This window comes from Acanthochromis polyacanthus, chromosome 7 (assembly GCF_021347895.1).
Source record: "Acanthochromis polyacanthus isolate Apoly-LR-REF ecotype Palm Island chromosome 7, KAUST_Apoly_ChrSc, whole genome shotgun sequence".
NCBI lineage: Eukaryota > Metazoa > Chordata > Actinopteri > Pomacentridae > Acanthochromis > Acanthochromis polyacanthus.
Genome location: NC_067119.1, coordinates 25,589,775 through 25,603,760, shown reverse-complemented (window position 1 = coordinate 25,603,760; position 13,986 = coordinate 25,589,775). Strand labels below are relative to the sequence as shown.

The window sequence follows — 13,986 nt, the reverse complement described above, 5'->3', positions numbered from 1 at the left end:
ATTCCAGCCATTTTATTGAATATAGTCATTCCATTTTCACAGGCTTGAAAGTAATTGGAAAATTTGCTGATGAGAAGTTTTGTAGCTAATGTGACCCGTTTGCTCATTATTTAACAACAAGTTGAGAAGATAAAAGGCTGGAATTGATTGGAAATGTTGAACTCACAATATGTGGTCCAAAAGGTGTCAGTGCAAGTGAAGGAGACAATCATTAGGCTGAAAAAAAGCAAAGCAGAATTATTGTACCTGAATGTACGTGGCTCAAAGTGGAGGCTTAAAGCAAATGGGGACTCTTTTTTTTAGCTGTGCTGTTCCTAATTCAAAGCAATGAGTCTTTCAGGTCTAGAACCCTAATATTCTTCCTGCAGGAAGACATGTCGTATGGATGCCGTATCAGTTTTCAGCTTCTCGCCATCTCTCTCCTGCAGTATGCATACGCCGTATGTGGACCTGAGGCCACTAGAGGTGTTTCTGGGTGATTTACCACAGGCATCCAGGCCTTCCTGTGTGCCTCATTACCTCGGGCTCAACCAAGAGGCAGTCAGCCTCTGGCCCTTGCAGCCAGGGGGGCACTGTGTGTTTGCATTGGCGTGCACACTGGCCATATTTTCCCCTCCAAATTCAATCATGGAATATAGAATGTGTTTTCTATTTAAGAAAGAAAAGCAAAAGTTGAAAGACGGGAGAGATTGAGCGAATATTTTCACAGTCAGGGGACTGAGTCTGCAGGACCCATCTTCTGCAGTAAATTCTAAGATTCATGGCAATATAACGCATTGACGAAAGAGATTTCAAAGGTTATTTTTATTTTACTTGTTTGCGCTTAAAGATTAACAAATACTTATGACCCTAAGAAAATAAATTACCTTTTCTTTAGTCATCATTTTCCTTGCAAATTTGTGAACATTATATTCCATACTAAGTACATCAACTTATCCACAATATCACTTATACCAGTTTTAAACACTTTGCTTATTTATTTAACATGAACTTGTCTCTGAAATTTAACAGTAATGTCTCAGACTTTATTTACGGTGCGCAGCTGGATTGTGAAGAGTTTGTCAGATACTGTTAGTGTTTGCAGTCAGTTGATCTCTGTGGTTTTCTGCCTTTCAAGACCTGAACCACCCAGTCCTGGACAGACCAATGGCATCAGCAGCCCTGAACAGCTCACTGGACGCTTCCAGGTCAGTGCTGCAGCTCTAATATAGACTTAATCCATCTGTATTTGCCTTGATTACACAATATCAAATATTCAGTCAAATTAATCTCCCTAATGTATTGCTCACTTTTGTTTTTGATTTCTAAGTTGATGTTGCTCAAAAATGTTCATTTATTTTGTATAATAGATTGTTTTGACTACACACTGTTTGCTGCTTCTTTTCAACTACTGAATTTAGCACACATCTGTTCATCAGATTGTTTTTACTATCCAAGATACACCGCTTCATTTCTGCTAATACCAGCGTCACACATCTGTTTATTCCATAGCGTCTTTATTTTACTACCCTCAGGATAGAAGCAGTATAAGACATTTTAGTAATTTAGTACTTGTTCCTGTTTTTTATTTAGGTCGTAATGACCTCCAGAGCAACTCTTCCAATACACTGTGATAGTGAATACAGAGTCTTTCAACCTGATACAACATTTACCTTTTTGCTCTTTGTGTGTGTGTGTTCCCTCAGGCATCCATATGCGTGTCAGTTGAAGCTTTTACTATTTGTATGGCCAAAATGCAGCAGTAGAAATGAAGTTACATTCAAGAGACAGTAATGCAATATCTTTTCTCTGATGTGATGTTTTCCAGGATTCAGTAATAGTGAGTCGAGATGAGAACCAGAACTACAGAGAGTACACCATCTCCAGCCCTGCATCACTGTCCCCAGGACCCTACTCACCATATCCTCCTTCCAGCCCTGATGGAAAGAGAGAGAGACTGACACCGACCACCAACAAGAGGTAGTTCTCCCACCTGATGTTTTTCACAGCAGTGTAATGCTGTACGATGTTCAAGTGTGCAGATCAACATTGATTTTATTGCATAGTATTTGGTGGAAATCAGATTTTACAGACTCCATGCGATGCTATTTGAGGCTTAAGGGTATACGTAAGTAGAAGGCTTCTGACAGATGCCTCCCTCCTCCTGTGCAACAGCAACATTGTGTAGTTTGAGAAATTGTCTGTATTTTTGTTGTTTGCCACAATTACATTCTCTGAAGTCATAAACACAGAGTCTCGTTACTTGTAAATTACTGTTTGGACGATCAGCCTGAAAGAAATTCTTTGAGGATGGTTTAAAAAAAAAAAAAAAAAAAAAAAGACGTTTTAGTGTCCCACATTTCAGATTGACAGTTTAGTCTTTTTCAGAAGCCCAGCCATTCACTGCCTAAATAGGCTTGTATCTGGACAAAAGACTGCAGCAAGTGCTCTCTTGACTTCACAACAGGCGAGTCAATAGGTATGGGAATAGTGCACAGAAAGTGGAGCCATGGGATTGTACTGTAGTAACAAAGGATATGCACAGGATATCACATTCCTCCGTTTGCATTCACTTTAACAAAAGGCAGAATGTGGAACATTCACCACAGTTTCTCTTTGCTTGAACATTTGTTCTCTCCTGGACAACATTTAGTAGGTCACAGTTCAAACCAAATTTGCCTGGATTGATGAAGTCTCCCACCCAACGCTGTGTTTTGTTTAAAACATTAACATAGTTACAATTTGTATTTCATCAGTATTATAATGTTTTAGCAGTTATTTTGAGAATTGAGTGGTTCTCTTATCAAAGATGTTTACTGTAACATGTGACTAGTAGGGGTGTAACAGGACAGGAGTTTTGTTTGAACCTGAGTTTTACAAGCAAAGTTCAATATGTTTACAATACATCAGATTCAAAAAGAATCAAATAACATTTTTTTTAGTTATTTTCCAAAAATGAAAATATTTACCATTGCCTGTTGATTTTTAAAAAAATTTCTTTAACATCTAAGGAGCACATATCCTGCATAAGAAAAGACTCTGAGGTGTTTGCTCTTAAGTGTAAAATAAATACTGTGAAAAAAATGTCCGTTAGTCCAAGTGCAATCAAATTTGTGCCCTAAAAATTGCACAAAGTACCATTGCCTGTCTCTCTTTCTGTCAATATCCAATCAAATATAATGCTTCTGTAGTGCTGCTGTTTTGAGAGAAGCAGATGTGTCGTCGAGCTCCTGACTGTCACTCGTCACAGCGTGACCAACTCGGGCAGATGCCAATCTTGAGCTAAGCTATACATAGCATGTTGCTAACTTGCTCATGGCTTGTGGGACTCACACTCCACCGCTGCTTCCCAGTTGCATTCATCAATTTTCACATATTCTCCATTCAGCTGAAGTGTAACATCTGCACCGTGACAGAAAAACAACGCACACTGTTACACTGCTAGAGATTAGATCATATGGCAATGTCTGAATTATTGCATGTGATTCCAATATATGACTCTAGAAGTGGGGAGTACGCCTAAAGGTCAGTGTCATGGAATAGCAAATATCAATATGTATAAGTTTTAAAAAGTTTACTGAAATGGTGTTTGTTGTTTTATATTATAAATTATTGCCCATCTCACAAGCCTACACACGTATCAGTGACTTGTTTTTGTCCATATGTTAGTTTCCAGATGCGCTCATGGTCACCAGAGGAGAAGAGCAACAGACTTTCCAGACCCCTGTCACAGGTTGGTTTCAGTCAAATCCTCATGTTTTTCTATGCAACTACTACTTCAGTAGCAGGTTTTCAGCTGTGTAAAATTTGAAAGCAAGAGTTGTCCACCATTTTATTAACTAAAACTTTTCCAATCTTCAAAAAGCTGCTGTACTCCAGCTGTAAAATGTCTTTAATTTGATGGAGACAATTGGTTTCTAACAAGCCTGAAATTGTTGTCTCCTACAGCCAGTTTGTTGGTGTCATTGTTTGAATTTACAGAGATTTTTATGGTTTATGTTTGATGATATTCAGGCAATGATCGTATTTTGGGTGCATTGAGCCTGTACTGGTTAAATATATGTGAAATCCTCACAAAGTAAATCTGTCGTTCACTTGTAGCTGGAGTTTAAGGCTGCGGTTCACTAAGAGAGTACAGCTGATGGTTTTTGTCCTCTCTGCATTGCTCTGTGGAGTTTGTTTTGACTGCACTGGTCCAGTCTGTAAGAAAAACATATTTGAATTCTTAGCCTTCCCTCTTGATGCCAGAGCGGGTGCCCTAGAAAGGGTTTGTGGACATTGTACTGAATGTGCACTTTACAGTAAAGGCAGGATACAGACAGGGTTTGACATTTTTATAGCAGGGAGTGTATAAACTTAAAAAGGTCAGTCTTTGAGAATATCTGACATTAAGTTGAACAAAAGTTTGGAACGGTCTCACTCAGAGCCTGTTCCAAGAAAAAAATGATTTCTTTCCATCAGAACAATGCCCTTGACATTTAGTTGAATGGAGCCTCATTAGTCTCACTAGGCAGTAAACTATGGAAAGGAGTAAAATATAGACTTGGGGTTATCATAAGACGACAGCTAAGCCATGCTGTGTCTATTTACCATTCCAACAACACAACCAAGAGGGGAACTGAGGCATCTGGAAAGACTTCAGTGAGTTAAATGTTGTGGGAAAGTTCATCATGAGCTATTTCAGCTATGCCTACATACTCGGTCTCATGCATGGGTCCCACTGAAGAGAGAACATGTTTGATGACAGAACAGGAAAAAACATTCTAGACCTTTTGTAGCAACACGAAGAATTCCAGTCATTTTTGTAACTTTGGACATTACATAAAGTTAGATAAATATGCAGAGGTCTGAACTTGAAAACCTTCAAGCATTCCTTCTAAGAGGCAGCTGGCTGAGAAGCTCCAGTTTAAGACTTTGCTTCGAGTTTGAGATTATTTGTGTTATTAAATGTTAAATGGGATTCAAATGCTCTGTCACTCATCTGTTCCACACTGGGAGGAAGATGAACCAATTCCTCCTTGAGTCCAAGCGGGTATTTTGAGGATACTGTGATTACTTTTTTCCATAAATCTTTGACCATTCGTCGCTGCAATATAATGCTTCTGCCACTCACAGCAACCGTGAAATTGGGTCCCATTAAAGTTTGGCCATTAGGAATGCAGGACAGAATCCGTTTTAATAACTAATGTAAAACCACATGGCATGTTGTCTCTTTCCAAGTTGTTTAAGGGCATGAAGGCTGAGCAGGATTTCTGTTTCTGAAGACAGTATATGGATATGTTGGGATTTTAGAGCTTATGGTAGGAGCCATTCAACTCATGCTCATGTGTATGTTCTTGCTCTGAGCTGGACACTGAACCAGACTACATGCAGTAACCAGAGAGTTGCCAGGCATTAATAATTGAATCATCAATCAGATCATACAAAGTTAAAACATCCTGAATATTTAGGCCGATAATTGGCCAGGAACATGATCAGCCAGCTGCTAATGCAGACATGCATCAGCTCTCTGTCTCATATCGCACTGCCAATGACAGAAGTGAGATTTGTGACGCTCGTTTGGGCAGATGACACCTGAGGCAGACAGTAGAAAGAACTGGAACTGACAAAGCTGTTTCCTATCAAGTACACTTGGAAGTGAATTCTGTGCCATGAATCCTTTGAGGCTAAAAACAAACAAAAAAGCAAATAAAAAAAAAACTACTTTAAGTGAAAACATATAAAAGAATTACCCATGCATGTGACTGAGTATGCTGGCATAGCTGAAATAGCTCATGATGAACTTTCCCACAACATTTTATTCAATTCAGAGGTAGTTAATGTCCAGCTCTGTGGAATGTTCATTTGTTCAAATCTAAACTGGGAATTATGGAGCTTTGAAAAGTGGCGGTCTACTGATTTTGAACATAAAGTTCAGCTTACTTGTCATGAAGAATACTACTCAAACTGTGAACACAGATGTCAGCTTTTTAAAGTCTGAGAAAATAATCCAGATTATATCATCAGGTTTTTTAAAAAATAGTCTCCAATTTAACTAACATTGGGATTTAGCTGAAATAATATGAGCACTGACCAGGCAGGAACAGTCTAACAGCTGTAGGTGACGTGCAATATGGGAATTGTAGCATTCACTGTTGTTAGTTTAACCCAGGCTAGGCACTAAAAGTCAGGATATCTTCATCTCTGCAGCTGCTAAAGACGATACCTGGAAGAGTCTTTATTTACAGCTGACTTGTCACATCCTGTCCTTTAGCTTACTCATCCACACTGAGGCTTACTTATGTTACCTTGGAGGTTTATCGGTGTGTTATCTCCTACTGAAGGCAGTGTTAGCTGCTGTGACATAAAGATTGCAATTTTTCAACAACTGAAACCGCATTCAAAAACCAACTACAGAGTTTTAGTGTGGTGGCCTACAAACCGTGGTGGAGCAAACTGGAAGTTGGTCTACCCAAAAACACATTAAGGGATGTGTTGTGGCTGAGGGCTCAATCAGCAGCCCTTAGAAATAAATATGCTCCTGTCGGGATGACCTTGCATGTTTGTGGTATATGAGGAGTTTCCTGTTTTCCCATTTTCATTGCCAATTTAAAATGGATTCTTTCTCTCATTTTTCTTATGTTGCAATCTATATTGTTTTCATCATCTGAGAGGCTTTTTTGGGGCTATTTTAATCTGTTTTTGTCTGTATTTTTTAGTTAAATCAGCCTAGTAGATGAGGGTTTTGGGCTTTGGCTGACCCATTCCTTCAAAGGATGTCTACCCTGGTTTTAAAGTAGTGATGAGCCTCCCACCACAACGCTGTGATTAGTGAGTTGAGTTCTTTCAGAGCACTCGCCAGAGAAATGGCTGGGAAGAGGCCTGCCATGGGTACATTGTGCATTATGCTGCTCGGGCTGGCAGTAACGCAGCATCCCAGTGAGCGCTGAGATGTGGGGCCTTCATGACAAGGGCCTCTGTGCTGCCTGAGAGGTGCAGAGAGCTGCTGTATCAGGTGATCAACCTCACTGAAAAGCTCCTAAAAGGCTTTTCCACTCCTGTTTTGGCTCCCTGAGTGCAGAGAGTGGGATGCGCAACAGGATCCCCCATTTTCCAGGGTGTTGGATGTCCTGAGAAAAAGCCTGTGTACAATAGTGGCTGTGATGGCAGATGCAGTGGAAGACTGGTGCTGCTTTTTCCCTCGTGTCACAAGGCCTGTTGTTGTGTGATGGGAGCTGGAGCAGAGGGGGGATGGGGTGGAGCGGAGTGGACACCAGGGAGCCGGCTGACATTCCCAGACTGTACTTAAGCCATCACACCACTCTGGAGTGTCCAGATAGAGCAGTGTCTTTAATGCCTCATCATGCAGTGTGCACTGCCTGAGTCACCACATTCAAAAAAATATATTGGATGATAATGTGCAAAGATTAGAATCAAATATTTCAAAAGGACACTGCACTTCATCACATCGTTATTATGTGCATATAGTCCGTCTCAGTGTTTGTATATGTTGTAAGTTTGACTATAAAACTACTTTCTTTTAGGACAAGAATGTCTGCATTGGCGTTTACATTTCCCATATCAAATATTATTTGCTCATTTAAATTAAGAAAATGTATAAAGTCCAACCCGATCAGGAGCTTCAGATGGATTGTGTTTTGAAAAAGATATTTTATTCTCACTGTGTAGGTTAAAGGCTTTGTTGCAGAAGGCACTGACCTGGCTGAAATGTCTTGAAGCAAAAGTCCAACTGTTCCAACCTGCCCTACAATCTTCTTGCGACAACAGACAAAACAATAAAAACCCTGAAGAGATTTTACATGTATTGCTAGAATTAGGTGTTAGAATCCGCTGTAGGAAGAAGGGAGTGAAGCTTACTACTCTGACATTAAGTTGATGTTTTAATAAGTATAACATTGTGCCCTGTAGTTTTGTTTTGTGTTGTCATGGTTGGGTTCGCTTTGATATCTACTGTCTCAAGACCGTGACAAATGAAGCAAATGCATCCTAGATTCCTGGAAGCCATGGATGAGATTGTATCTGGGCTTGCCGGCCACTGTCATGATTCAGAGCATCTGTTTATATCATCAAGAAGTGACCACAATGGGATCTCTGTTGCACTGCGCAGGGCCAAAACCAAACTGCTTTTTATGAGACATGACCCGTCACTCGGCCATTAAGACCATGCTCCGTGTCTGGGTTTGCAGTTGCTGCACTTTGAGGTTCCTGAGGGTTGCCTTTGTGGGCTCCATGATCCTGTGCTGGGACAGGGAGGTGGCTTTATAAATATCCCTCCTGGTGCAGGATGGCCGGCTACAGCAGGGTAACGTGCAGTTTTGGGCCAGTGCAGACCAAACTTCTCTCTATACTAAATTGGGTAGAATGGCCTTGACTGAATGACATACGTCCCTAAGCTCTTTATCCAGGGAGGGGAGAGCAGATTTTTATCCATACATCCTCTTTTCCATACATTTCTGTCCATAACAGCGGGCCGGTCTGCACACCAGCGGAAGACTTTTTGCTGCTCTATTCTGGAGGTTGTGGTGGACTGGAGTGCAAAACTGCGGTCATCGCTTTGGAACAGAAATAAAGACTTCACATTCAGGAATAGAACAAAACTTCATGTCATTTTAAATGAAGTCAAAATGTAACCTGCTATGCTGCACTCTCTAGTTGACAACTGAAGTTATTAGAACATTTTTGCCATCAAGAGCAGAAACGTGTCGATGAAATTTCACCTCACCTACAGTGGCTCCTCCAGCGCTCAAGTGCTGACGTGCATATCGTATACTTGACGATGATGGCTTAGAATGATGCACTATTTCAGGTCTGACATGAGTGGGCCTCTTGCTTGGTTTGGCATGTCCGTCCTGTGCTAAGCCAAGCCAGTGTCCGGGGAGTAGAGCTGGCTGCGGCTATGGTGGAGGGATGTTTTCTTCTTCTTCTCTGCACAGTGAGCTCTGTGACGGGACAGTATGAGGCCTTTTCACGTGGACGCATAGCCGTTAAGCTCGGGGTCCATTGTGGCCACTCCACGGGCAGCATGCCTCTCCTCATCCCCACTGATTGATCAGCGTGCCTGTTTTTCTTTCCCCTGGAGTGGAAAAGCAAACTGGGGCACTTTTGATTCCCCATGCTTTCCAGGCCTCCGGGTGCACTCATGGGGACAGTTGGCCCTGCGAGTTTTATGGGGAAACGTTGGCTTGGAGAGATGGGCCTTTTTACTAGTTTGTGCTGTTTACGAAGGTGGTTAAGCGGTATGTCAACATTCCAGAAGTTGTTGTCAGGGGAATGACGTGAATAACAGCCCCTCAGTATATTCATGCCAACAAAAATAGACATGTTAGCATATATTCCCCCAGTTTTACACGAGACAACACCTACACTGTAGGGTAATGGTTCCTTTGCCTTCATTTGTTGGCCATAAATCATAATTGTTAAGCTGGTAAAATGACATCTGAAGTTAGCATGGGAGAATATTTCTGCTACACTGAGACACTGTAAATTCATAACTTGTTGACAGTTTAGATTTATGTTTTAGGCATTTGTAGGGATTCCTGTTGAAATATAAGTAATAGGCAGGCCTCCATCACGCTGTATTGTATTTTAGTACACAGTACTATTTATACACCATCGTTACAGTAGGAATGTGTGAAACCAGAGTGAGACATTTTGTTGTGATGCTGTCAGACTTGCACTGATCAATTTTAAATTAAAAAAAAAGAGCCCATATCCAGACTTGTAGGCTCATTATGATAATTTCGATCAGCACACTTGGCTAAAACTGAGCTTGTCCAGATTGTCGCTGTCCTTCTTTTGATACATGTGAAGAGAGGCATCCGGGCAACCATAATTTAGAAGTATCAAGAAGTCCACCGATTTTTAGTCCAACCATAATGAACTCCAGATGTCTAATGAGCTTGATATGCAGCTCCAGTCGGAGCCTTGTGGGGAATTTAATAGGGATGAAAAAATGTGTTGCTCATAGCACTCTTCATGTATAAATAAACACTCAGACTCGTATTCATCCCTCATTGTGTCTCTGAGTTTTGGTGGCAGCGTGGGTGAGTGCCTCAGACCACCTACACTATGATCACATGAGACTGCTTTGGCCTCTCTCTGAAAGTATTCGCTGTGCTGTTACTTCCTTCATAATTCACACATTCAGGTTCATCCATATTTATCATGTGCTGAGCTTCAGGAAATAAAACTGCAGCAGAGAATAACTGTTCGTGATGTTCTTGTTGTCCAGCTTGTCTGGGAGCATATGCTTGTGCATTCATAGGTGTACCAGAAGAGTTTGCTTTGGCACTGAATCAGTACTGGAAATGAAGGACTCGCAGGCAGAAAGTTGAAAAACTAAATGTGGCTCTGTTGTAGCTGACATCAGCAGCGGTGCACAGAGTCTATTACTGTATGTTCACAGTCATCCTGTTGTCTTCTGCTCTCTGCTTTTCTAATCTTGTACATATGGTTTACATCTGAAGCCGACTAATAGTGTGTGGCCACAGTGAGCGAATGGAGAGAGGAGGAGGTATTAGCACAGCAATCACGAAGGTCTGTCACTTTATTCCATGTTATTGAATGCTGCACTGTGTAAACCTCTGCCAAGAATTTATATGTAGTAAGCATTATAGATGATTGAGAAGAATGAGCTTGACTTCTGAAGCCTTCTCCAAGTAATGCTGCATGGACTGGGTATATGAGAGATGTAAATCACTATTTTGGAAACGGATAACGCAGCATGCCTTAAGATTTGAAAATCAGATCCTCTGTGCAGTTTATTTATGGTACATACAGCCTTCATCACTTAAAGCAGTTTATATAGGAGCTGACACTATGTACCATCAACACACTGCTGTAGTTATGTCAGTGTTGTGATCAGAACTACAGTCTGAGACCTCAGACCTTGCATGAAGCAGCAGCTGTGGGAACTGATGTAATAAAAAGGTAAAGAATGTTAATAGCATGAATTTTGATATAAGACGTTGTCCAATCACATATTGTCTTTATTTGTTACAGAATACAGCCCCGGTAATGCACCATTGCTCAGACATAATTACAAGGCATGGTCCATCAGTGACAGTGGATAACGAGTAGGTTACTGTCAGCCCTAGGCCTTTGCTCAGGACCTCCACTAGTGCACACTGCTGGATAGGAAACACTGTACACAGCTCTGATTATTACCCAGCCCAGGATGTCTGGTGTCCCCCGCCTCATTGTAGTACAGCACTCATGTCTGTGGTGGAGACAGTGAATGAGCAGTTATAGCACTTTCTTACGGCAGCACCGGGCTTCCCAAAATATAAGCTCCTCCAAGCATCGCTCCTATGTGCTGCTGGCCAATGCCCTGTAATTGAAGTTGCAGGGTGGTAATGATGATGCAGAGTGGCTTGCTTGGAGCCAGACTGAAGACTCCTCTGCTGGCACTGTCCCCGATGTCTCCCATGGGTCTTGATCTGAAACAGCTGCCCTCACTTGAGTTTGCTATTTCCTGTTTGTTTATGTTTTGAAGTGGCCAATCATAGACAATGCCTTGTTTGTGTTTTGCAATGATTGTCGTACATTTTTGACAGTTTTTTTCCACTTTTTTTTTTTCTCCTGAGGCTTTTCTTGAAAACAAGCCACAGACTTGGTCATTTATCCACTTAAATCAGAAAAACAAGTGCTCTTGGAGCGGCAAAAGACTTTTTCAACAATCTGATTATAGAAACTAATTTAAAAACAGATATTTATTTCCAATGATTTCTGAAATTGCCATACTGCAACATATGTATTAAATTAAATTAAACCCAACTTGGCAACAGGGGGGAGAAAAACCTCCCTTTTAGCAAAGAAAAAACCTCTGGCAGAACCAGGCTCAAGGTGGGCAGCCATCTGCCTTGACTGTTTGGGGTAAGAGGAGAACGGAGAGACAAAAAATGAACAGCAAGAAACAACACGGACTATAGCAATAAACAATGGGCAGGTTGGAGAGGCCAGGAGTAGCAGAAATATGCAGCTCCAGGGAAAAAATACCTCTAGCTCGTTACAGGTAGAGAGAGAGCACAGAGAAGATAAGGCACAAACTACCAGAAAAAAAGACGCCAAGTTAATGCAGCACTGGTTTGTACAGGAAAGAGAAGAGATGAGCTCATTATGTTAAGCTGACAGAACGATGTAAAACACAAATTCCTGCAGTTTGACTCTTTATGCGGTGAAAAATGTGGCTTACCACAGCTTGTCGCACGTGTCTGGACTGATATTAACAGCAAAGTACATTCAGAAGGCAGCACACACTTCAAAAGTGCCACATTATGTTTCCATTAGTAAATGCTGAAATGAAGCTGAATCCCATTAATGCCAGGCCGCTTTTTTTTGCTGGCGCACAAGGGTGTCTCTCTCTCTTGAGACTCCAGCCCTCTCACCCCGTCACGAATGAGACGAGTATACAAAATGGATGGCTGATTCAAATAAATATCGGGCTTCAACCTTCCACAGCCAGACTGCCATCTTTTCTGCAGCTGGCCTGCTGCTGCTGGGGGACACATCTTACAGAAAGTTATAAATTTCAAGATTAAAGCCCCTAAAAGCTTTTTAGAAGGTTTTATCTCTTAAGTTTCTGTAGTTTAAAAATCACTTAATAGGCACTAGTCAAATATAAAACGCTAAAATATTCAGTTAATATGCTCTCAAGACTGCAGGGTTGTGGTTTGATCAGATTTGATTGGCATTAGCAAGGCAACATGAGCAAACAACATTTAATCGGCATTACATTTTGATTTCAGTGGTGCTCAGTCTGACTTAATGTACGGAGAGGTGACGTCATCTTTTACCAACTAAACCTGAAAAAAAAAAACAGCAGACACAAACACTGAAACCTCTCGTGACTGTAAGAAAATATTGTTTGTGTAGTACTCTGTCGCTCATAAAAAGCCGATATAAGGTCAGTTGTTAAAGCTTAAAGTGAGAGTTTGTGTTCGCATGCACTCACACGACCCCCTCAGCAAAAATCTTTAAGTGACAGACTTACAGGTTGTAAAATGAATGTGTTATTGTATAGGCAGCTTAAGGCCAGCGCAGCATACCAGTGACTTGCCCTAATCATCTTGGGTTTGTTGACTATGAACTCCTGATTACAGTTCAGTGCAGCTTTAATCAGAGCTTCCTCCTCTCGCCAGCCGCAGGAACCACAAAAAATTGGCTGATGATTTTCTCCAGTGGTCTCTCCCATCTCTGACCATGCTCCCATCCAAGACAAAATAATAGGCTTCCCTCAGCTCGCCTGTGCCCCTCCCTGAGACTGGTGGTGCATAAAACATGGGGGCATTGTTGGCACCGCTGTGGTGCAGTTTATCAAATGCATTGTAGCTCTGAGATCAACCGTGTGTAATGGCTTGATGGCTTACTGTGAAACGGTGATGATTTTAGAACAAAGATGTTGTGGCAAGGCTGGTTTAAGGCCTTTGCCAGTTGTGCCATGGTTACCGCAATAAACTCCTGGCATTAGATACAGCAGAATGGATGATGGTGACTGGAGAACTGCTCTGGTTGTGCAGACAAAGTTTTTTTAAACTTTCTAAGGTCAAGCTCAATCACAGCTGCATGCTCCCTGTCACAGCAGAGTGCTTGTTTTTACTCTCTCTCCCTCTTCCTTTTGTTTTTCTTCACTTCATTGCATTCCTCTTGAGTCTCATAGATCAGAGTTGTGATTTTATCTGTAAATTCTTAGGCTATTAGAAGATCTACATTCAGTAGCCAGAGACTTATATAACATATGCTTGGTTTGCATTAGCATGGATTCATATGCACATACTGTGTGGCTTCACTTGGTCTCCGTGAAAGAATCTCTAAAGCATCTATGTCCATCAGATATATGCCCTTTAGATTGGTTCACAGCAGGAGAGGACATGGACGTCTATTCTCGTGCTCTGATGATATGAAATATGTGATCTTATGAGCCTTGAGTTATTATGCTGGGTTTATCCTGGGAGGAATCGCAGGGAGACGTCCCAATGATCGTTTCTGGTAAAGGCTTCCTGGCATGCA

General features: G+C 41.4%; 1 protein-coding gene across 2 annotated transcripts in view; it reads left to right on the top strand.

The window, feature by feature from the left end:
* The window catches only part of pdlim2 (PDZ and LIM domain 2 (mystique)), a 36,474-nt gene that overhangs the window by 13,549 nt on the left and 8,939 nt on the right, over window positions 1–13,986 (top strand). For both annotated transcript variants that reach the window (XM_051951076.1, XM_051951075.1), the window contains exons 4-6: window positions 1,118–1,187; window positions 1,808–1,959; window positions 3,649–3,712. In XM_051951076.1, the coding sequence (XP_051807036.1) occupies window positions 1,118–1,187; window positions 1,808–1,959; window positions 3,649–3,712 (286 nt within the window). The remainder of the gene's footprint in view (window positions 1–1,117; window positions 1,188–1,807; window positions 1,960–3,648; window positions 3,713–13,986) is intronic.